Raw genomic sequence first — 25,756 nt, forward strand, 5'->3', positions numbered from 1 at the left:
GGCAAGGCAGAACTCTCCTGATCCACCTGCTGCTCCCCTCAGCAGTGTACCTATTCCATCTGCCTGTTCTGCTCCCCTCTCTGTCTCTGGTGTATCCTCTTACTCGCCACATCTCTGACCTGTACCCCAGTTCCATATGAATAAATAAATAAATCTTTAAAAAAAAAAAAGGAACCTAAGAGATCACAAATAGTCAAATCAACCTCACTGGAATTGGAAATGTGCTCACACATTTAATAATTTGCCCAGGTCTTCCATCCCTTTCTGTGGTCCCAGATCTGATCAGCTATGCTGTTGACCATTAGGTACTCCAAAATTTGTTCTTATGATGATTTTTTTTTTTTGGCTAATCTTTTGACTTCTTTAAAAAAATGAAAACTTGTACTTTTGATATAAACTTCAAGAAAGAGCTCACCTCCGTGAAAATAATTTTCTAGTATGCTTCTTCCTATTTAAACATAATTCCTTAGCTATACTTTTATTGTTGTTATAAGATCATATTGAAAAAGCATGATTTATAATGCTGCTTTAGCCAACACTATAGATTTCTAAATTCTAAATAATTTATTTCAGTTTGCCAAATGTACACACAAAATGAAAACCTTGAAAGAAGATGTTTCGGGAGGGACCATTTTGTGAGCTCTCTTTACTAGTTCTTTTTTTATATATATATATAATTTATTATTTTTATAATAGTTTATTTTTACATCATTTTGTGCATTTTTCCATCTCATTTGCAATTCCCTTGGGCTTCCAGTCACCAAATCACCCAAAATCACCCATGTGCCATCACCATAGTCCAGTGCAATTCCCACCCCCCCCACTGTTTTTTATCGCATTCCCTGCTCCACCCCCACAAAATGTCTCTGGTATACAGCTTTTCATCATTTTCTCATCTGTTCTGTTCTATTTCTGCTATGAGAGGAACCATCAGTATTTTTCCTTTTCTTTCTGGCTTATTTCATTAAGCATGATCCCTTCTAGCTCCATCCATGTTGCTGCAAGTGACATGTGTTTCTTTTTTTTTTAGTTGCTGAGTAATATTCCATTGTGTATATGTACCACATCTTTTTAATCCACTCATCCATTTTTGGGCATTTGGGCTGTTTCCATGTCTTTCCAATTGTGAATAAAGCAGCAATAAACATGGGGGTGCAGGTATCTTTTTCAATCAGTGTTTTTGTGTCTCTTTACTAGTTCTTAAATAAAATAAAGTGAATTAGAAGGGTTGGTCTCCTTTTTTTCTTATTTCTGTCCTCCCCTTTCCTTAATTGACAGGTAGTTGTTATTCCTAGTGGGTAGATTGACACGTAGAGAATAGGAGTGTGACTATTATGGTAATTGTGAATTCTCAAGTGTACACAAGAGCCACTTGAAGAGCCTTGTAAAGTCTTTGGGAATTTGTCCCACAGCAAGTATCCTTCAGTTGTTCTGGAAGGATATATCCTTTGCTTTTGGACTTAGTTTCCACAGTAATTCTGATGCACTGGTCTATAGTTCCCAGTTTGAGAATTATTGGTTTGGTCTTGGGCAGAAGGAACAGTAACTGCTTTGCCCAGTCCTCAAATCATCTGTCTCTAAGTCTCTTGTTTAACTAAAACAGTTCTCCGAAGTGCTTCAACAGAGGAGATAAAAAGGAATGCTAGCAAAGCCTAAATATAGTTTTTAATCCCTCTGGAAATTATGCAGCTCAAGATATCCATGGAGTGTCAGCAGCACTGTGACTCTTTGTTGTCTTTGTAACTCTGCATTGTAGGCATGGTAAAAGTAAAGTGATGTCCTTTTGCTCTTGGTGGCATTTGCCAGGTGTTATGACTCTTCTTAGTTCTCATTTCCTTGCTATTGATGGATATTGTATTAAAATTGTAGTAGTCTCTGCTTGACTGAACATCATTTAGTGATGTTCAGGGATAACTCAGGGATAAGTCAGGGATAACTGCCCCTATGTGTATACCATGATATCACAGTTATTTGGAGTGGGTAGATAGTTTTTTTTGTTTTGTTTTTTGATATTATTGTCATTATATTGGACAAATAAGAGGTAGAGTCAGTGAGTGAAGGTCTTTTCCAGCTTTGTCCTCCTCAGCTGAGGGGGGCTGCCTCTCCTATATCTTTCCTCTGCACAGCTGGTGTATCATTCATAGGCAATTTTTCAGTTGTGCTGGTTGAGTAGACAGATATATTTTATTTTCAAAATTTACATAAAGACTTACTATTTTGTATTAAGATGAGTTAAGATTATCATGGGAGGCTAGAAATTTTATATTTGAAGTAACTAATAAGTTATCAGTCTTTAAAAATCTTCTTTATCCTTTAACCTATCAAAATGCCCCTGTCACTTGGTACAGGTTTATCCTGCTGTCCCAAAGTAGAATGTTCTATTTCATATGATTTGGTACATTATTTTTTGGGCTTGAGAATTCTCAAAAATGTTTGAAAATGCATATAAATTAATGGTTATAGCATTCACAGACCCAATAATAATCTTACTAAATCATTCCAAATAAAAACAATCTACTTTTGGTTAGCAGGGAATACTTGCATTATAGTAGAAGGAGAAATCCATGAAGACGGGGATTTTTTTTTTTAAGTTTTTTTTTTTTTTTTTTTTGCATAGCAGAATTGAGGTTTAGACCAGACAGGCAGGAAGTGGGGAAGATTCACCAGAGACAGAGTGGGGAGCAGAGCAGACAGACCTATTGAAATATTCTGCTAAAGGAAACAGTGAGACAGAAGAGGTTTGCCTACACCATGTGGGTCAGCTCCCTGGCTGGGGATCAAACTCAGGCCTTATTTGTCACAGCACTGAGACTTAACCCCTAGTAGGCTACCAGGGAAGCCCCACCAGGGATATTTTTTTGGTCTGTTTTGTTAACTGCTATATTTCTTTTCTCTACTAGTTGCCAACATTTTGCTTAACAAATGATAAGTTTTTATTTCTTTTATAGTAAAATCGCCTTATGAAATAATGAACTTTAAAATTGGATTTCTTATTTTCCTTTCCCGCCCTCTCATTAAACTATGACTAACCTGCATAGTGTTTAGGCTGCATATTCTTCTGTAAGACGATTGTGATGTATATATTTATATTCCAATTTGGATTTTAATGCTAACCATTATTGTATTCTTAAAAGGCAAATGTTCTCTAGTTACCCAACTACTACTGTACTTCCCACACGTCGTGCACAGACTCCTCCAATATCATCATTACCAACTTCTCCTTCTGATGAAGTAGGAAGAAGGCAAAGCTTAACTTCTCCTGATTCCCAGTCAGCAAGACCAGCTAATCGCACAGGTGTGTTTGCCATCATGCACTATGATGCCCAAACCTCTTGATACCCGAGATGTGTGTAAAGGCATGATTTTAATTAAAGGAGGGTCTACTACATCAAATTGAACTCTCTTCTCTGTTTTGAAGCTATATTTCTTTTCTAATAGAGGCATTTTTAGTCTCAAATTTTTGCTACAATCCAAAATTTGAAATGCTGTTTTTTAATTTTTATCCAGTTTAAAATGCTTTCTTATTTAACATTGATATCTTCTTTGATATAGGGGTTATTTAGAAGTATGCTATTTAGTTTCTAAATATTAGAGGATATTCCAGATACTGTTTTTAAATTTTATTGTCATCTGAGAACATACCTTGTATAATTCAAATCCTTTTAGATTTGTTGAGACTTGTTTTATGGACCAGAGTATGGTTTGGTTTGATAAACATTTCATGTGCACTTGGAAAACGGGAGTATTGAGACCTTCATTTTTAATGTTGCTATGATATGGTTGTGTTTAATTTTACCATCTTTCTATTTATCTTATCTGTCCCTTACTTTTATGTTTTTGGGTTAAATGAGTATTTTTTTATTATTTCATTTGTCTCCTTTGTTGGCTTATTAGCTATACTTTGTATTGTAGCTTTAGGGATTATTTTCAGGTTTATGTTATACATATTTAATTATAGTACCTTCAAGTATATCATTTAGTATACACTTAAAAGAAAAAAACCTAACAATAGGCTTTCATTTCCCCTTTCTTAGCTTATGTAATTTTACTGTAATACAATTAGCTTTCATAATATATTGTTAGTGTTTTTGCTGCGAAGTCAATTATTTTTTAAAGAGATTAAAAAACTGATCTATTTCATACTGTGACACACTCAACTGTTCTAAGATTCTTACTTTACATGAATCCAGCTTTCCATCTGATATCATTTCCTTTTGCTTGAAAGACTTCCTTTAATGTTTCTTAGAGTGGTCTGCTAGTGAAGTCTTCTGACTCTTCTATATCTGCCAGAGTCTATCTCACCTTCATTTTTGAAAAATATTTTCACTGGGCACTAATTTTGATTGACAGTCTTTTTTTCTCTCAGTAGTTTACTGTCTTGCTTTACCATATTCCCACTTGTTTTATTTCCAAAGATAAGTCATTTGTTGTTAAAGTCCTGATGTAACATGCCCTTTTTTTGGCTGCTTTTAAGCTTTTCCTATTTATCATTAGGCTTACGCTATTTAAATATGATCTGCCCTGGTGTAGATTTCTTATGGTTGGAGATTATTAAATTTCTTGTTTCTGTGATTTTTCAGTTAGCTGTAGTAGTTAAATTTAGAAATTTTCTTACCTATGAGTTTTAAGAGTTTTTCTGCCCCATCTCCTCCATTTCCTATATGTATACTAGGGCATTGGAAGTCCCACAGATGACTAATGCCTGCTGGGGGGGGGGGGGTGCTTTTTTTTTTTTAACTCTTTCATTTTTAATAGTTTTTTTTTTCAATTGTTATATCCCATGTTCATTAATCTTTCCACCTGTAGTGTCTTAATTGCTCTTAATCCCACCTATGGTGTTTTTCCATTCAGACATTGTAGTTTTCATCTTTGATCGACGTCTTCTCCCTCCCTGTCTTTAACACAAACTCAATCTTTCCTGTGAGTTACTGAGTTACATGGAATAATAATCTGTATTTATTATTAGAACAACTATGCTCTAGAAGTTACACCAGTTTAGAAAGTGAATACCAGTTGCTCTCAGTGAAATACAGGGCTGAGTTTCTATGCATCAATCAACATGTAACTTTGCTTTATGTATGTTTCTATTTGAACACATCATATTTCAGATATCTTGCTTTGAGCACATGGTCAGCAATACCATAACTCATTCCCAAATGAATTTTATATCTAAGATATATTTTCTTTATGAGGCACATAACAGCCTTCTTAGGAAAAGTAGACAGCACTTCATCACTGTGCTTGAGGTCTATTTTAAACAGTCAAGTCAAAAAGTACAGAAATAAAAAAATAAAATACAAAAATACTAAGTGAACTGTGAAAAGGACAGTTGTTTGCAGTCTGAGACTAAAAACACAAAGGCAGAGAAGAAATACTTTGTTCAGCCTTTGCTGAGAACAAATACATGGAAAAACTGAATTTTGTACATGTCTGTGAATGAAAAAGTATCTTGATTATTGTTGGGGAATTACATATTAATGTATGGAAAATTTGACAAGATGAAGTAACAAAGTAATGAGGTTCACTTGTACTTACACTATCTGTTTTTATGTCCGTCTTTACTTATCATCTATTTCATTTCTGGATTTGTTACTACTTGCTGGTTTTCCACCTCATTTTCTCCCTGTTATCTTTGCATATTTGGTGATTTTTTTTAATTGACTGTAAACTTTTTATTTAACTTCCATTTTACCTTGTTTGGTTCTAGTTTGTATTTCCTTCAGTAAGTTTTAGTTTATTCTAGGTTATACTTGAGTCACTTGGAAATGATTCTCTTTAAAACTTCCTTTTTCGCTTTGTTAGGTGGGGCCAGTGGAGCTTTTAGTTGGGGTCTGGTTTTTCTCCTCATTCTAACCTTTTACAGTCTTTTCCCAATGGTTTATTATGCATGACAAAGTTTTTCATTCAGGTATGTGGTAACAAAAACTTGCCCATCCTTGTATAAGTTATAGGATTGTTCCCTCTCCTCTTGGGTGGTTATTTCCCTAGCTTTGGATAGTTGCTGCTTATGCATACCTGAAGACTTAAGGGGAAGAAAACTGTCACTTCATTTTTCTGGAGTTTTCTTTCCTTGCAGTTGTCTCCTTTCAGTATAGCTCTTTCCTTTCTGGTGTTCTTCCCTATGAATTCTAGACACCTTGACCTTCCTGAATTCTCCACTCTGTGTAATCAACTTATAGAGACCACCTAGTTTAGTTTAAAGTCACCCTCTCTACATTGCATTGTGCTGGATAAATTCTCTTTGGGCAAAAGCTAAGGTGGTTGTGCACCTCACCCCATTTATTTTAATTCTTTCAAGAATCATTGTTTTGTACTGCCTGAATTTACTGTAGCTATTAATAATGTGAAATTTAGCAAATTCTTAAGAGTAAAACTTGAACAAAAATCATTAAGTTTGACAGTATTAAGATATTGGAGACTTGTGGTTACAATAAGAACAATCTTTACTGGTGGTGTGGAGTGATATTTAGGCATTTTCTTTGTTTTGTCTCAGCCTTATCGGATCCAAGCAGTAGGCTTTCAACTTCTCCTCCACCTCCAGCAATTGCAGTACCCTTGCTGGAAATGGGATTCTCTCTCCGGCAGATTGCCAAAGCCATGGAAGCCACAGGTAGGATAAATTTATATATATATATATATATACAGATAAGACAAGTCTGATCTCATTTTTCTTAAGAGACCATATACTTGGTAAGATTTTTAGCACAAGATTTAGTTTTAGTGGCATCATAATAGACATTCTCAAACTGTAGTGTGAATAACACATTATTTTGCCCCAGGTCACTAATCAAAATTTTTTTTTTTTTACTCCTTTGAGGTGCTCGAGGAGAGGCTGATGCCCAGAACATCACTGTCCTTGCCATGTGGATGATAGAACACCCTGGGCATGAGGATGAGGAAGAGCCCCAGTCAGGTAGCGCAGCTGACTCAAGGCATGGAGCAGCAGTCCTGGGCAGTGGTGGGAAGTCAAATGACCCCTGTTATTTGCAATCACCAGGAGACATACCATCAGCTGATGCTGCTGAAATAGAAGAGGGCTTTAGTGAGAGGTAAAAATTCCAACTTCTGTATTCCTTTTCTGTGTTTTATAAATATAAAAACCCCATTTATTTCCCTTTATAGATACTTCTTGTGGTGTGTAAAACTTATAAGTTAGAGATACATGAAAAAGTTAACATTACAGTTAAAAATGTCTGTTTCTGTAAAGGGTAGAAATGACAAGTTTGACTTTGAATGGATAACTTCATGAAAAGAATAAAATTAATCGCTTTTATATAAAATTGAACTGCATTGAGGAACGTGAAAATTAAAACAGATTTATTCTGAAATAAACATCCCGATAGAAAAGTTTAATCTCATATGTGATCAGCATAATTGGTAAAATGTTCATTTTAGTATTAGAAATTGATTTAATAAATGCATTTGCTAGAAATGGACTTTTAAATCTCTCCTGTCTCTATTTTCATCTTTTGTTTTTGTTACAAGATATCCTTTTTTTTAAGTATCAAAAGAAAGTTAGTCTAAAATGAGATGAAATAAAATATTCTATAAAATAATATTTCTTCCTAAATTCTTCCCCTTCAGTATTTTTTACTATAAAGTTTCATTTTAGTCCATGAAGTCATATGGTTAACAAGACTTGTCTTACATAAAATGTAGACTTTGTTCCAAGCTTAGTGAATATATTTCATAATGTACTTCAAAATAAACCTATTTCTCCTAAGCAAGGATTCCTAACCATTTCATATTTTAAGTATTTAATCAGTTAGGATTTTAGGTAAGATCAACAATTTCTTTTGAATTTTATTATTCAGTAAGTATAATTTAATCATTGGCATAGTTAAAAAAATCAGATAACATTATTGTTCAGGCCAGTATGACCTATTTTGAATTTAGGTGCTTTGGGAGGGACAATAGATAGGCTTTAAAGTTTTTTTTAAAAAAACTTGGTAATATTTGGAGGCAAAAGTAGCCCTACCAACAAATTTGTACTTTTGTGCTTTTTATTTGTGGTGGTTTTTAAAAATTTGTGTTGCTAAAAAGATGTGTTACATATACACAATGGAATATTACTCAGCAACCAAAAAAAAATACACACATGCCTTTTGTAGCAACATGGATGGAGCTGAAAGGGATCATGCTTAGTGAAATAAGCCAGAAAGAAAAAGAAAAATGCCAGATGGTTTCACTTATAGCAGGAGTATAAAGGACCATGAGAGAAAATAATAATAATAATAATAAACAACTATATACCAGAGAGATTTTACAGGGGAGTGGGATCAGAAATGGGGGGAGGAAGTGCAATAGACTGTGGTGATGACACACAGGTAATCTGGTGATGGGAAGCCCACGGGGAATTAAAACTGAGATGAAAAAAGGCACAAAATGTAAAAATAAACTATTATTTTTAAAAAAGGCAAAAAAAAAAAATGTGTTGCTTTCAAACTTGTAGCCCTGATAATATGGATCATGCAGAGAATGCAGCTTCTGGAAGTGGACCGCCAGCTAGAGGTCGCTCAGCAGTAACAAGAAGGCACAAGTTTGATTTAGCTGCTCGCACATTGCTAGCAAGAGCAGGTAATTATGTCTCTCATCCTTCTCTTGTTGCAAGTATCACACAGTTTGTTTCTTTTTTAAAATCACTTTAAACGCACACTAAAGATATAAACTAATGATACTAAGTTTTCAATTCTTTGTAATAGAACAATTATCTACATAATTTTACATGATGGAAATCACAGTGTTCATAGATTTATTTTTTTAAATTTCCTCTGAGAACAGAAGACTCTGTTGGTAACTTGTAGATATTGAGTTTTGTAAATGTTCTCTTTGTTCTGAACAATTTATATTTAATTTTTAATTTAAGAAATGAAGATGCATGTTTAAAAGTTTAACATCAGTGTTGAGAAGTTGCTGGAAAGCATATTGTGTGAAAGAACTAGGCACTGATTTTTCTGATTAACACTGTGGAACTTGGGTCTTCCCCACTAGGTAAAGCCCTACTGGCAAAGATAAAAGTTTACATTACTTATAAAATTGTATTTTGAGCATGTGAGGCATAACTTTTAGGAAACAGATTTTCCAAACTAAAAACTAAGGTATGTGATATATCAAAAAAGAGTTTGATCCTTGATGTAGTAAAATATAAATGACACAGTAACTTATGGGAACAGAGAAATGGATACTGTCCTACAAAATATAAGGTGTATATTTATCATATAATGAAAGGGAAAATTAAAAAAAAAAACACCTAAAATAATAATAGCCCACATTTTTCTATAACATAAACATAAAATATTTTACATATATTATCTTATTTAAACCTATCGCCAGCTCTCTGAGGTATGAATGATATTGTCATCATTTTACAGAGGTGACACTTGTGATACGCACAATTTTATGTTTATGATCATATGTTTAGACTTAAGTAAGTCAACTGAGATAGGTTCTCATATACATGTATGACAGTTAAGAACTGGCAAAATATTCAGAATTGCTTTATGCATGCAAATAAAATACCTTTTTTGTTTTGTTCTGAGCGGGGTTATACCGCTCTGTGCAGGCCCATAGGAATCAAAGTCGAAGAGAAGGAATATCTTTGCAGCAAGACGCAGGGGCATTGTACGACTTTAATTTAGATGAGGAATTGGAAATTGATCTTGATGATGAAGCAATGGAAGCTATGTTTGGACAAGACCTGACCAGTGACAATGATATTCTGGGAATGTGGATCCCAGAGGTACTGGATTGGCCTACCTGGGTGTGTGTGACTGCAGCGGGGGCTGCTCTGACTTACTTTCCTGCCCTCCTGTTCATTCAGTTTTTGATAATAACATTTTACCTAGAGTTGTTAAACTCTAAGAAACCTTACATCTCATCCTAACATTTGGGGCACTAACATTTGAGGTTACTTTAACATCTACAAACTAATGTAAAGTTTCTCTTGTTGCTTTCTCTGGGTGATTTTATTGCTTCTTACCCTAGACTAGATGCATAGAGCCATATTTTGGTAACATCAAAGATAGATTACAAAACAGTCATTAAGTCACAGCAAATTTTGTTGAATATATAAAGTAGCTATTGTGCGCACCTTGCCATCAAAACGCATGCTTTCTCCATAGGTTCCATTTTATCATTGTAGTGCCTCATTCTAGGAACCAGTGCCCAACTATATCTTTTAAATATCTGTGTCTAGGGGTAGAATAGAGGTTGGGTTTGTATGTTTACATTATTTAGTGTTCCACTTTTGTAACAGAAAGACTGAAAAATTCATAGGTGTAACTTCATTAAGTTAATAAAATAAGTAAATCCTAATGACTTTATAGAAATTCATATTATTCATATCTTCTGGCATATTATTGCCAGATGATAAGTAAGGATTTTTTTTTTTCAGATTTATTTATTTATTCAGATAGAACTGGGGTACAGGCCAGAGATGCGGAGGGTGAGAGGATTCACCAGAGACAGAGTGGGGAGCAGAACAGGCAGATCAACGAAGTACACTGCTGAGGGGAGCAGCGGGCGGGTCAGGAGAGGTCTGCCACGCCATGTGGATCTCCTCCGGGGCAGGCGGGGATCGAACTCATGCGTAAGTGGCTTAAGCTTCTTTGTGCAGTGCTTTAACCTGCTGCACCACCAGGGAGGGCCCTAAGTAAGGATTTTTAAAGGCAAATCATTTGAGATGTGACAGGTTGTAAGGTTTATTAACTCTTCTCAGGAGGGTAGCAGTTACTTTTATTTTAAGTTAGGTTGAGGAGGGCAAAGAAATACTTAAGATTGTATGACCTGAGTTCTAGTTTGAAAGAAATTTGTTATATGTAGCATTAATAAACAACTTGCAAATATTCCAAAATATGTAATCAAAGTAGCTAATTTAATATCATAATCTACTTACCTTATTTTAATTTTTGTTAAATTGACTGATAATTTGATATGAAATCACTTTGTGCAGCATGTTTGTGAATCTGAAGACAGAGAAGAAGTGGTGGTGTGTGAACTGTGTGAATGCAGTGTCGTCAACTTCAATCAGCACATGAAGAGAAATCACCCAGGCTGTGGGCGTAGTGCAAATCGCCAGGGCTATCGAAGCAACGGCTCCTATGTGGATGGCTGGTTTGGTGGTGAATGTGGGAGTGGAAATCCATACTATCTGCTTTGTGGCAGCTGCAGGGAGAAGTACTTAGCCCTGAAGACCAAATCTAAGACAACAAGTTCTGAAAGGTATCTTGAAATTGTATAGATAACCAAAGCCTCTGAATGAATAATATAAAATACCTCTCATTAAGGCTTTAAAAAAAAAATATGAGGAGTTCTTTTTAACATTTTCTAAAGTGCAGTGATTGCTAAATTCGGGCAGGGAGGATGGAGGAAGTTGAGGAATTTATGTGCTTGCTATAACTGGGAACCTATAATCTATTAGCACATAGCAGCGGTTCCTACACTGGGAACTTGATTCTGTTAACCTTTGACTTGTTAACAAGTTATGGGCAGAATCTGCAGGAGGCTTAAGGTTAGTTTTTTTCAGTGGTATTTCCCACTGTATTTTTGACAAATTAAGATCTTTTTCTTGATGTAAAAATAACTTATTTTAAATGAGCTTCCATTAAAATATTCTTTTTGTCCTTAAATAGGATTTTTGCACTTACTGCCAACTAGTAAACCCTTTAAGACATTCTTTTTTTTTTTTTTTAAGATTTATTTATTTACTTATGTATACTGAGCTGAGGTACAGAGGTACAGGGGCAGTGAGAGGATTTGCCAAAATCAGAGTGGGAAGCAGAACAGGCAGTTCAATGAGGTACACTGCTGAGGGGAGCAGCGGGTGAGGTAGGAGGGGTCTGCTGCTCCATGTGGATCACCTCCAAGGCAGGGATCAAACTTGCACCGAGGCAGCCATGGCCAGCTTTACAATGCTGTGCCCTAACCCTTTGTGCCACCAGGAAGGGCCCCCCTTTAAGACAGTCTAAAGTAGATTTTGACTGAAAGATTTATAGGTGACTCAGAAATCACTTCAATAACGTTGGCAAATGGTTATTGATGTTGTAAGCATGTATAGACTTTTATACCATAGTTTTTATTACATCAGCCTATAACATGAAACACTTTAAATTTGTGTTGCTTTATTAATGACTCTTTAAAATGTTCTAATGATTTAATTTGCAGTTTGGGATACTAACTGTTTTATGTAAAAGTACAATGTTCTTCATGTTGGTGCAGGTACAAGGGACAAGCTCCAGATCTAATTGGCAAGCAGGACAGTGTATATGAAGGTAGTTGTTTTGAGAGATTCTTTATTTTACATGTGTTGTTATATATGCCTTTTGCTTAACATCTGTTACTAAAATTTACCTTTGTATGTGTTTGTACATATGTACATGTCAACCTAAACCTTCCCTAAAAAGCTCAAGACAGTTTGATAGCAACAACTCTAGTTTTAAAAGTTAAAGGCAGAGGGCTGAGTTCAAAAACTGACTGTCCCAAAAGATGTTAATTTCTGTGTGACATATATATATATTTTTTTTTTTTCAAAGTGGGGAAGTATTGAATTTTCCATTATAACTGAGAAAAGTAAAGTAATTAAATTAAGCAACAGTTTTTCTGCAGTATTCATTTAAATAACTCATCATTGAAATAACTCATTCTCTGATAATCATGGATAGGATTAAGAACTCTTTGTTAGCCCATGATAATACTTTTTTTTATTTGAAACCTCTATTACCAGCTATAACATTTGTTGTTGCTTTAAGTGGATCCTGCTGCAATGACATCCTTTTCCTGAGAGTCTCACTGCCTCAGAAGTTTAGTCTGGTTAGGTCACCAGGAAATGTTGCTATAGTTGATATTGTGGGTTCTTGGCTTCCTGTTATTTGCTTTATAGGCATATCTCAGAGTAATCATACCTTTTTTTAAAATTCATATACTTATTTAAATTGCAGAAGACTGGGATATGTTGGATGTTGATGAAGATGAAAAGCTAACAGGCGAAGAAGAGTTTGAATTACTTGCTGGACCACTTGGTTTAAATGACCGACGCATTGTACCAGAGCCTGTTCAGTTCCCTGATAGTGATCCTTTAGGAGCTTCAGTAGCAATGGTAACAGCCACCAACAGTATGGAAGAGACCCTGATGCAAATAGGTAAACTGAAATGTTGATCGGTATTGATTTTATAGAGTTCATATTAACTTGTACCAAATCATATTAATTGTACCAAAACAAGGTACAGAAGTATGAATACAGAAATATTAAGTGCAAAATATAGGTATAAACAGTACAAAAATAATATGATAATGGCAAATAATAGTAAGGAGTTTTAACATATGTCACCCCATATTATATCTTTAGCCAGTTTTTTTTTTTTAACATTTTGGAAGTGTAATGTAATATTATGGGTTTTGTTTGTTTTTATGAATTGTCAAAGTTGTAAGAGAAAATTTATAAAATGAAAAATATTTTTTAATTTGTGAGAAGATCCTGTAACTGACTAAAAACTATTCTGTGGCCTTTTTAAAAATTGTGTGAAGAAGGTTTTTTGCTGTAAGGAATACAAAATAAAGTGATGGTGACTCTGCTTTTTATGTATATTCAAAGTGGATTTTAAAAAATTGTAACTTCCCTGTACTTGGTAATATCAGAATGATTCATGAACAAATTATTATAGTCTTGAAAAAATCTCTTTTTCCCAAGGAATATTCTTCATAACAGAATTCCAGATGAGTCACAAAGCACATTAACTAGCTATAATGTCCTTGCAGTTTGGAACCAAGTTTGAATGCAAAAATTTTTCAGTAGTCTGGATAGTTTTCTTCTTACTGATGAGAAGAAAACAAAATCTTATATTTTTCAGGTTGTCATGGCTCTATAGAAAAGAGTTCTTCTGGGAGAATAACATTAGGTGAGCAGGCAGCTGCCTTGGCAAACCCTCACGACCGGGTGATAGCTTTACGAAGAGTGACTGCTGCTGCTCAGGTTCTTCTGGCCAGAACCATGGTCATGAGAGCTCTGTCACTTCTCTCAGTTAGGTAAGTGTTATTCTGTATCAAGTGTTGCTGGGCTAGCTATTGTTTGGGAGGATAAGAGAATTTTTAGAAACTGGAATATTTACTATTAAATGGAAGAAGTCACATATCAGCTCCTCACCTGATTCAGTTACTCACTTAATACTTGGCTTTTTATGTAGAAAGTAATTCAATTATAAGTAAACTGCAAATATTTTATTTTGTAATATGAAATGGGAAAAGGAGGTTGTTGACTCATTTGATGCAGGGTCAAACTAAAAGATTGAATGAGTTTTCTGCAGAGTTGACCAACTGTGTAGATGAATTAACCTGCAAATTCCATTACAGATGTTCTGATCATGTTCATGACCTAGAGTATAATATTAAAAATTAAGAATACCTAAAGCATCCACTTAAAAAATGATTAAACAGGGGTATTTAACAGTAAATTAGTGCAAGCAAAAAGGACCTGGAAAGAAAAATCTCAAAATTAAATGTAGACAAACCTGCATGGTATTGGCTTAACAAAAGCCAGTTTAAACAACAAAGGAGTTCAGAAAATGATTAACAAATATAGATACGCATTTCATTTATTATTTGACTTCTGACAGTAATTTACACTGCAGAGCAGTGGGGGAAAGGATGGTCTTTTCAGTAACTTTGACTATAATATCATTGATTCATATGGGGGAAAAAATGAGTTTTGGTCCCAACCTTATACTACCTAAAACAAATACTTCTAAGTAGCTCTTATATCCAAATGTGAAAGATAAATTAATGAATTATTAAATTAACTTAATTAATTAATTGAATTAATGAAGTCTCTATGAATTAACAGAGAGGAATTCTTGTTTTTTGGGATAGGTAGATTTTTTAAAAATTACATTATTATTATTTTTTTCTTAAATTGCTGTTAGTTTTTGTATAGTAATTGGTTTCTCTTCTCAGGTGTATTCCCCATAGTTCTCCTACCACCATATCACCCATGAACCATCACCATATTCCCATGTGTTTTTGCCTCCCCTCTGTTAACTCCCTTTCCTCGCTCTCTCTTGCTGTATGCCTCAAATCTATGGTCAGCTCTCTAGTTTTATCTTTTTCTTGACCTTTTGTTTGAGTTTTCTGTGTTTCTCATATAAGTGGAACTATCTGATATTTATCTTTTTCCTTCTGACTTATTTTAGCATAAATACTTGCCACTCTACCTACATTGCTGCAAATGGCATGAGTTTGTCACTTTTGATCACTAATCACTGAGTAATATTCCATTTTGTAAATATACCCTAGCTTTTGAGCCATTCATCTGTTTGGGCACATTTTGGTAGTAGTAGCAGCAAATTTCTGAAGATTATATTTGTCTAAGAAGGCCTTTGTTTTCCCTCAGAAAAGGAGAGCTTTGTAGTGTAAAGTGGTTTTGATTGGAATTTTTTTGTCTTGGTTTTTATAAATACGTCACTCCATTCTTGTCTTGCCGATTGTGTTTCTTCAGAGAACGCTGATGTCAGTTTTCCTTTATAGACTATCTTTTTCCCCCCCTTCATCAGCATCATTATTTTTTCTTTGTCTTAGATTCTTGGAAGCTTTACTTGTATGCATCTTGCTGTAGTTTCCTTTCATTATGGTAGTTTGGAGTTCTTTTAGCTTCCTGTATGTATATTTTCATTTCCTTCTTCAAGTTTGGAAATTAATTCCTCAAATAATTTCTCAGCTCCCTGGTCCCTCTCTCCTCTTCCTGGGATTACTGTAACTTGTGTATTTCCTTTCCTCATCATGTCAGATATTTCCCTTGAAGTGTTTCTTCATTCTTTTTCCTATGTATTTCTCTTTCCTCCCCCCCCCCCTTTTTATAGCTATATCTTTCAGTGTAGTGATTGTTACTCCATTTCATCTATATGGCATCCGTGGCTTTTCTAGAATTTTTATTCCTTATTGATCTTTTAACATCCTGCATTTCCTTTATTTTTTTTTAAAGTTTCAATTTTATTCTTCTGTTTGTTGTATATTTCTCATAGCATTCTTTTAGTCATTTTCTTAACTGTATTTTTTATAATTTATTTATGCTTATGGAACTGGGGTATAGGCCAGAGGTAGAGGGTGAGAGGATTCACTAGAGACAGAGTGGGAAGCAGAACAGGCAGATCAACTGAAATACACTGCTGATGGAAGTAGCGGGCACGTCAGGAGAGGTCTGCCATGCCATATGGGTCAGCTCCCTGGTGGGGGATTGAACTCGTGTTGCAGTGGTTTCCGAGAGCTTCATAACGCAGTGCTTTAACCTGTTATGCCACCAGGGAGAGATTTGAGGCATACAGCAAGGCTAGAGAAAGGAAGGGGAGTTAACAGAGGAGTTAGCTTTTTAACTATAGCAATTTTAAATTCTTTATCTGTCAGGCAGAGAAATCCTTCCATATCAGTGTTGCTGGGTTCTAGAGGCTGATTTTCTTTCTGTGGTGTATTGTTCCCAGGAAGGCTTGCTTGGCCATTTGTATTCTTTTTTTTTTGTCCCCACTGTTTGCTTTTGGATTGTGTTCAGTGTGGTACCACCTGATTGTTTGTACCAGCAAGTATGACTACTGGAAGTTCTTACTGGGACATTTATGGATCTACCTTGAGCCTGGGTGGTAAACACAAGTGGGGGAACTCCTGGTTGGGTGGGTGGTTGTGGGTGGGATTTCTGGGTACTCTTATGGGGTATGGATGGATGTGATGTGCACTGGGCCATTGTGGCAGTTAGGCAGGGCTGGGTTCCTGTGGCTCTCATTGATGAGACCATCTGGGGTATTTTAAGGTCCCTGATGCAGTGAATCAGGGTCTATGCTGGGCCCACTCAGGGAATATCCAAGGGCATCTGAGGACACAGCACCAGGAGGCTCAGGCTGTGGTTCAGTCTGCTGGCTGGTACAAGCAGGCTGAGTGAGATGTACTTCCTGGTACAGTTAGGGACAGCTGAGGGTCCCCAGTGCAGGTCATGGCAACGTGAGGCTCTTGTGGCCTGGTTTTCTTGGAGGCATGGGCTGATTGAGTTGTATTACCAGCAGTTAGTCTTTCAGTGTTCTGGCTCAGAAAGGAAAATAAAAAGAAATTGAAAAGAGGAAAAAAAAATGTTTGTGGCACAGCTTTCTGCTCAAAGGTGTGGCTCTGCTCACTAGGTGGTGCCAGAGGGCTGAGAGGGATGCACATCCCAGTGCAATCAGGACTTGGTTTTTAATTTACAGCTCAGGACAAAAAGAAAAAATAATTTCATGGTTCAAAGTTCTGTCCACTTGTGAGGCGCTGGCAACTGATACTATAGGCTATGTTGTTTATCTGGGGGTATTTCTTAGTTCCAGATATTGGATGAGACACAGTAGGGTCCAGCCCACTGATTGAATTTGGCCAGCGGGGTGGAATGGGCTTCCTGGTATGGTCAAGTGCCTACAGAGAATGTATGTACCTGCTTTCTTAGCCCCCCCCTCCTCCAATCCCAATTTGGTTCTTGAATGTCCTGGAGAAGTCCTGGGGTTCTGTAACTGGTTTAAGGCATCTGGATTTTGCTAAGAGCTCATATCAGTCCCTTTTTTTTAAAAAAAAAAGATTTATTTATTTGTGCATACAAGAACTGGGCTATAGGCTAGAGGTATGGGGTGTGAGAAGATTCACCAGAGACAGAGTGGGGAGCAGAACAAGTGGATTGACTGAAATACACAACTGAGGAGAGCAGCAGGCAAGACAGGAGAGGTCTGCTGTGCCAGGAGGGTTAGCTTCCTGGCCAGGGATTGAACTTATGCCACAGTAGCTGGCAATAGCTTGATATTGCTGATATTTAATCCTGTGCCACACAAGTCCTTTTTATAGTTGTTTTTTTTTTTAAAGAGAGAGATTGATCCCAGCCTCTCTTCACCATGTGTAAGTAGAGCTCAAGTAGGTATTTCTTAAACTGAAAGGCATTCACCATAAAGGAAAAAAGTAATGAATTATATCACACTAAAAAAGAACCCATGTTCAGCATTAGGAAGATTTAAAAAAAATCAGTGGGAAAAGATATTGGCAGTGTAGGCAGCCAAAGGAACATGTAAATAATTCCTATAATTGATAAGAAAGAGACAGACAACCCAAAGGAAAATGAGCAAAATACAAAAGAATGTCTCCAAAGATTCTATAAACATGGAAAACATGTGGTATTTACATCATTACTCAGAGTTGGAAATTAAAACACAATGAGATATTACCACACACCCACCAGAATGGTTAAAATTTGAAACAACAACATGGAGGAAGTAGTGAGCATTAAGATGTGGAATTCTTCAAACTCTTATACTCTGATGGTAGAAATATAAATTTATACAACAGCCTTGGAAAAGTGCTTAATAGTACTGACCAAAGCTAAATATTAAAAAGCTCTGTGATCCAGGAATCCATTTCTGAGCATTTATGTAACATAGTACTTAATAAGTTCACACAAAGATATAACCAGGAACATTCATGGCAGTTCTGTTCACATTTGCTCTCTCCCCAAAACCCCTATCTTCTGTTTGAAGAAATGAATTATTGTAAATTTCATTTATCAGTCAATGAAAAACAGTAGTTACTGTTATAATGTGATAACACAGATGAATATTACAGTAAGCAAGAGGAGCAAAAGGTGCCAGTCACAAAAAGAATATACACTTTATTAATTTAAATGAAGATGCAAAACTGGTATATAGTTTTACGGTTTTGGATAATGGTTACTTTTTTTAAAAAGATTTATTTATTTATGCTTACAGAACTGGGGTATAGGCCAGAGGTGTGGTGGGTGAGTGAGAGGATTCACTAGAGACAGAGTAGGGAACAGAACAGGCAGATTGACTGAAATACACTGCTGAGAGGAGCAGCAGGTGGGTCAGGAGAAGTCTGCCATGCCATGTGGGACAGCTCCCTGGCGGGGGATCCAACTGCAGTGACTTTGGAGAGCTTCATAATGTGCTTTAACCTGTTGCACCACCAGGGAGAGCCTGATAATGGTTACTTTAAAGGACCCAAAGCAGGCTAGTAAAAAGGGTACAAGAAGGCTTCTTAGGTGCTGGTAGTGTTCTGTTTCTTGATCTGGGTGGAAGTAACATGGGTTTGTTCAGTTTAAGAATTCATGATTTGTGGGGTTTCCCTGGTGGTAAAGGGGTTAAGTCTCAGCACTATGAAAATATCAGCAACCACTACAGGACCAGTAAAGTCACCAGCCAGGAAGTTAACCACATGGTGCAGCAGACCTCTCCTATGTCAACTGCTGCTCCCCTCAGCAGTGTATTTCACTCAGTTTGCCTACACTCACCACTCTGCCTCTGGTGAATCCTGTTACCCTTACCCCTGTTCCTCAGGCCAGCATCCCAGCTTTTATATTTATAAATAAGTAAATTAAGTCTTTAAGAAAATTTATGATTTGTGACTATTCTTATTTGTTTTTCTTTGATAATTTAGCTGTATTTCAATTACATGCAATATTTATTAAAAATGTTTCCCTATTTATATGTTTTTGAATAGCTCTTAGAACATGTATGATAGTGCAGTTTAGCTTTTGTTGTTCTTATTATTGGTTCCATAAATGATATGTGGGAATCCAAGAGTCCCATAAGTAATCTGTTTGCTTTGTACATCTAAAGCATTTTCCTTTCCTGGCAGTGGTTCCAGTTGTAGCCTTGCTGCTGGTCTTGAATCTCTGGGGCTTACAGATATCCGTACACTGGTTCGATTAATGTGCTTGGCAGCAGCAGGGAGAGCTGGCCTCTCCACCAGCCCTTCTGCCATGGTGAGCACCTCAGAACGCTCACGAGGAGGGCACAGTAAAACTAATAAGCCTATCTCTTGCCTGGCTTATCTGAGCACTGCAGTAGGATGTCTGGCATCGAACACTCCCAGTGCTGCTAAACTCCTGGTACAGTTGTGTACACAGGTAAGATACTTTCCCTTGCTTTTCTTATTGCCTAGCATATTTCAAACAAATTCCTAAAGAACTTTTGAAATGAAATCTTTTTGTTCCAAAATTATATGGAAAAAGTAAACCTATTTATTCCAATTGCCTCTTCAGAACTTGATTTCTGCTGCAACAGGTGTAAATCTGACTACAGTTGATGATCCAATTCAGCGAAAATTTCTACCTAGCTTTCTCAGAGGAATTGCTGAAGAGAATAAACTTGTAACCTCTCCCAACTTTGTTGTAACTCAGGCCCTTGTGGCATTACTAGCAGACAAAGGGGCTAAACTAAGACCTAACTATGATAAGTCAGAAGTTGAAAAGAAAGGTAAGTTTCATACCATTAAACATACAGTCTTTATAATCAATTTGATTCATGTTTTAAAAATGTGTTTTTGTAATGATGTATGTGATAAATTATATAACAAAATGTGTACTTCTAAAGTTTATATCATAAAAGAAATGCATGGATACTTTTTTATTGTGCATGGCAGCAAATATTAGAAAATGTACCAAATTAGTTTCGGTTCGACTAGATTATTTTATTAGCTTATGATTTGAATCACCATAGCTTAAGACCCTGGTAGTTTCCTTAATAAAATTAAGATGAAGATAGTGCTTGTAATGGTAACATTGTGAAGAGACTACTTAATTGCTACTATTTACTCATCTCTTCATCAGAACTATTTGACCAAGAAAGATGAGCTTTTGAATCTATTAATCTGATTCCTTAACTGGCTATTAACACTTTCCAGCAGCAAATACCAAACTCTTTTTTAGGGCATGCTGCCTCTGCCCTAGCCTTAAGATTATTTCTTTTGCATTCTTAGTTTATGTGTCCTTAGAGCAAAGATTATTGATTGATATATATAAATGTACATTTGTATTAAATCAGGTTATAGAATTTGATATGTAATAAATGTTTATACGTTGTATGCATAGCTTAGTGAAATGATTGCTTACAAAAGTGCTAGTTCTTAGAAGATATGGGTTAACCCATTTTTGTTTGTTCACCACCACCAGCTCTCACCTGGGCATCATTTCATTGTTTTGTTTAAGCAGGTATAATTGCCCAATTGTATGCCCATCCTTCCTATGATCCTTCTGCTGTAGGCCCTCTGGAGCTGGCTAATGCCCTGGCAGCCTGCTGCCTCTCCTCCAGGCTGTCCTCACAGCATAGGCAATGGGCTGCTCAACAACTCGTGCGCACTCTTGCGGCACATGACCGCGACAACCAAACTACTCCACAAACACTTGCTGATATGGGAGGAGACCTCAGAAAATGCTCCTTTATCAAGTTGGAGGCTCATCAGAACAGAGTATGTATTTTGAGTCCCAAGTGTGTTAGTCACTTTATATAATAGAAAATAATTTCTGTCCTTTTCAAAAAGCTTACAGCTGAGGTATTGGAGTGTGTGTATATGTGAGTCACTATTTCAAACACATCCAGTATTTGTCTGGTAGTTACCAAATCTCCACTGTACATTGGGTTGACATCATAGTATACAAATCAAAAAATCTAATGGGGAATGAGAAAAAACCCGAAGGAATAGCGTCAAAAAAGATGAAAGCTTTATACCGACAAGAAGGAAAGAAGTTGGCCTCACTGTTTTAATCTACTTGAATGACAGAGACAGTTTAGTAGATGAAGGCTGACCCCTGTTATTAGATAGTATTTAAAATCACTTCTTTATGGTGTTTATTTTTGTAGAACATGTAAATGTTTTGATATAATATTGTAGTAAATTAAATGAGCATTTTTTTGATTCAGTAAACATTGTTCAGTAAAAATTCTAACAAGTCCCAGAAAACTCAAATGAGGTTGGGTATAGTGCCTGAAACTTGTAAGGACCAATACTATACTTCATCCTAGCCAAAAGGTAGATAAATGATAGTACTTTAAAGCTATACTTCAAATAGATGTATATTTACAAGCCATTTAAAAATGAATACATTATATTTTTCTTTTACAATTTCATAGATTTTTTTTAACTGGTTAGATCTTTTTCAAATAATAAAAGCATTTAAATCAAAACCTACCTAATATTACTGGGCTTTTCAATTTTTTAGGTTATGACTTGTGTTTGGTGTAATAAAAAAGGTCTCTTGGCTACAAGTGGCAATGATGGCACCATCCGGGTATGGAGTGTTACCAAGAAGCAATATTCACTGCAACAGACTTGTGTGTTCAACAGATTGTGAGTGCTAGCATAAGTTCTCTTGTGTGACATTTAAAATAAGAGATTCCTAAAAATCACCTTATTATTGTTGTGTTAATGTAACCAAACTGTTCATTTAGAATAGTGTGATATAAAATAGTCATATCTCCAATGTGTTTTTTTTAAGTCTCCAGGATAGCAATTCATAAGATAAAACTTGTAACAGTAACTGCTTACTCAGAATTAAAAGTTCCTTTTTGTAAAACAATAGGCTAATTTTCTATCATTCTTCAAGAATTATTTAAGAATTGATGTAATATTCTTTGGTAGAGTGGTATTTTATAGTTAGCTGAAGTTATTTCTTTTCTGAGAACTCCCCTAGGAGTTTAGGCAAACAAGAATCAATATGCTCTGAATAATAACTCCATGTATAACCCATATAGAATCAAAATGTCTTTGTTCACAAATTATGCATTGAATGATAAATAGCTTAAAAAACACTATTATAACTCTATGTTGTCACATATGTCAAAAACACTAGTAAACATATGATCATTAAATACTGTTAACCAACTTTTTCAAATGTAAGAGTCTTGTTATTATGTACTTTAGTCTATATAAAACCCTTATTTTGAGATTTCAAGTTTAGTTTACTTTTGGATTATAGATATTAGAATCCTATGTTTACCTGTTATATTTTAGGGAAGGGGATGCTGAAGAAAGCTTGGGGTCACCCAGTGATCCAAGTTTTTCACCTGTTTCCTGGAGTATCAGTGGCAAATATCTAGCTGGGGCTTTGGAAAAGATGGTGAATATCTGGCAAGTTAATGGTAAGAGCCATGTAAATACTAATAAACTACTGAAGGTACTTTTTAAGTCTCTCTCTTAGTCTTCTGAGTTCAAACAATGACTTCCCTTCATCTTAAAACAATCTGTTCCACACTGAAAATCTGTGTACAGTGTGGTTTAAATTAATAAGGAAGCATTCATTTCCTAACTTTTCTTTCTAGGAGTTTCAAGTAACTTCGTAATTTATAAACCAAAAATTATTTTCGTGTACCACTAAGTACTCAGAGTAGGGTTTGAGGAGCCATAGCAGTCACTGAGTATCCAGTTATGTCTTCTTTTGAATAACTTGAAATATTTCTATCAGTTTTATCTTTTTCACAAGTACAGACACTTGCTAATTTTTAATATCACCTCTCTGAAAAATAAAAATCATTATTTTAGTCTTGGGCTTCTTTGTATTAGTTTGACTTTGCATATTTTGAGGAATGGTATTATGACTCATATATTTGAAGAAATAAGTCTTAACTATAGGTAACTTTCTTCATGGTAATTTGGTTTTCTGTAATTATTAGGAAACAATATAGATGTTTGCCATTTATATACTGTTTATTTTTCTTTACTCATTCTCCTATAAGCTTCATTTGGGTCTCACTAATAGAGCAAAGTCTATTTGATTGTCATAGGTAATACATAAATGAAAGATCCTGTCTTGCACTTATTCATAGGTAGGCTGTATGAAATTGAGAATTGCTTTGAGTGTATATTAGAATTCAGAAATGTTTATTTTTGTTCCTGTTATCAATCATAAGACTTACATAACAACTAGTTAATGTTTTCTCCCTTCTTAGGAGGAAAAGGATTAGTAGATATTCAGCCTCATTGGGTTTCTGCCCTGGCTTGGCCTGAAGAGGGTCCAGCTACTGCCTGGTCAGGAGAGTCTCCAGAATTATTGTTGGTGGGACGGATGGATGGATCTCTAGGATTGATTGAAGTTGTTGATGTGTCTACCATGCACCGCCGAGAATTAGAGCATTGCTATCGAAAGGATGGTAAATAATCAGTCTAGTTGAGCAAATGTTCCCTTCAAATGGAGTCATTTGTTTTGGCACTAGCTTTTAAAAATGCTGAGTGAATATTTCTTGTGGCTTTGTTTTCTAAATTATCTGTTGTTGAATTTTCATTTTAATTAGTTAGTAGTCTGAAAAATATTTCTCTCCCAGTGCCTGTCATACATTACCACCAAAATGAAATCTGACACACACATACACAAAGTACATTTTATAAGTGTGTGTGTGTGTTTGTGTATGAGAAAATAAAAGAAAGCAGATTTCCTACTATCTTGTCACACCAGAGATTTCCCTTTTCTTTTCCCCATTTCCTCACTTACACATATTTGTTAACAAGGTCTTCTCTACCAATGATTATTCTCTTTTTTTCTCTTGGACATTACTAGCTTTCAAGGGAGACTTGAAATCTGCTATAAATATACAAGTATTTAACACTAAAGATGAATGACTAATATATTACTACAGATATAATAATACGTATATATTTTGCATAGAAAGGTATGCAGTGAAGTCTTTTGTTCCAGTCTGCTCAGTTCCATGTCCCCATTATATTCCAAAAGATAAATATTATTTTACTTCTTTTGTAACTTTCTAACATTTTATATAAGGAAAAAATATGAATATAGATTGTTAGATTAGAACATACATGATAGAATATGGAAACACACATGTAAGCAAAAGAAGGGACAAGTAATTTTCTCCCTCTGATTTGTGTTATTTCACATCTCAATTTCATGGTAGAGGAATTTTATAATGAGGAAAATCTGTTTTCATTTTTTTTTGGTCACTAACCGCCCAAACAAGAATGAAATAGTAAAATTAAGGTAGTTCTTGTCACTTATAAATAACACTTTTGAAGTGATTGTATCGAATCTCTGCTATAATGCATTTAGTGTAAATGTATTGAAGAGAGTTTTGGAAACTTATAGTAGTTACAGTAGCATATATTTGTTGCTAAGTTTTTATCTCTTAAATTGTAACAAATGTCTTATTTAAAAACATTTTTATTGTTTTTATCATGTTAGTGTCTGTAACTTGCATCGCTTGGTTCAGTGAAGACAAACCATTTGCAGTGGGATATTTTGATGGAAAATTGTTAATGGGAACAAAGGAACCACTTGAGAAAGGAGGCATTGTTCTTATTGATGCACATAAGGTAAAGCATCTTTTCTGGTACTTTTTACTTGTTTGTTTGATTTTTCCCTGAAGTATTGATTGATACTAGATTTTTTTTCCAGTTACTTATGATTTAATATTGTTTTGTTATTCAAAGTCTTCAGACCCCTTACACATGTGGAAAAGTCTGTGTATGAAAGCCATTAAGCCAAGAAGGAAATAAAACCAAAACAGTGATATAGCAACACCCTTGGAATACTCCCTGTCAGAGGGAATTCTAGAAATTACACTTGTGAAGTCAGTTTCTTTACCTAAAACAAAATTTGCCAATTCAGATGTTTACAGGGCCACCTAGACAAATAACAAATGCATGAATAAATTAAGAATTTGAAGGTATGAAGGAAGGTAAAGGATGGCACAATGATTACAATTATATAAGCACAAAACATGTCTCAGGTTCTCAGGTATTTACTGTTTTATTTTAGTAGAAAAGATACTTTTTAAACCAGTTTGTTCTTTTTCATATTTTAATTACCAGTCAACAAAAATAACTCTTTAAAAGCACTAATGAAAGATACCATGTCCCTTCATGTCTCTTCTGAATCAGAATTTCACAATTTATACCTTCAGCTAATATTTATTGAGCTTTAACTGTAGCAAATACATAAAATGCAGACTCTATTAAAGGGTGAAGTGTTTTGAT

General features: G+C 35.3%; 1 protein-coding gene across 1 annotated transcript in view; it reads left to right on the forward strand.

Annotated features, from left to right (window-relative positions):
• HERC1 (HECT and RLD domain containing E3 ubiquitin protein ligase family member 1) overlaps positions 1–25,756 on the forward strand; it is a 140,964-nt gene that overhangs the window by 86,625 nt on the left and 28,583 nt on the right. The window contains exons 38-53 of the mRNA XM_012728527.1: positions 3,131–3,295; positions 6,494–6,610; positions 6,818–7,049; positions 8,453–8,577; positions 9,540–9,760; positions 10,952–11,220; positions 12,217–12,269; positions 12,936–13,136; positions 13,846–14,020; positions 19,631–19,901; positions 20,037–20,250; positions 21,036–21,241; positions 21,993–22,120; positions 22,784–22,911; positions 23,719–23,919; positions 24,963–25,093. Of these exons, the coding sequence (XP_012583981.1) occupies positions 3,131–3,295; positions 6,494–6,610; positions 6,818–7,049; positions 8,453–8,577; positions 9,540–9,760; positions 10,952–11,220; positions 12,217–12,269; positions 12,936–13,136; positions 13,846–14,020; positions 19,631–19,901; positions 20,037–20,250; positions 21,036–21,241; positions 21,993–22,120; positions 22,784–22,911; positions 23,719–23,919; positions 24,963–25,093 (2,837 nt within the window). The remainder of the gene's footprint in view (positions 1–3,130; positions 3,296–6,493; positions 6,611–6,817; positions 7,050–8,452; positions 8,578–9,539; positions 9,761–10,951; positions 11,221–12,216; positions 12,270–12,935; positions 13,137–13,845; positions 14,021–19,630; positions 19,902–20,036; positions 20,251–21,035; positions 21,242–21,992; positions 22,121–22,783; positions 22,912–23,718; positions 23,920–24,962; positions 25,094–25,756) is intronic.

This window comes from Condylura cristata, unplaced genomic scaffold (genome assembly GCF_000260355.1).
Source record: "Condylura cristata isolate star-nosed mole 26May11 unplaced genomic scaffold, ConCri1.0 scaffold00023, whole genome shotgun sequence".
In the NCBI taxonomy this organism is placed as follows: Eukaryota; Metazoa; Chordata; class Mammalia; order Eulipotyphla; family Talpidae; genus Condylura; species Condylura cristata.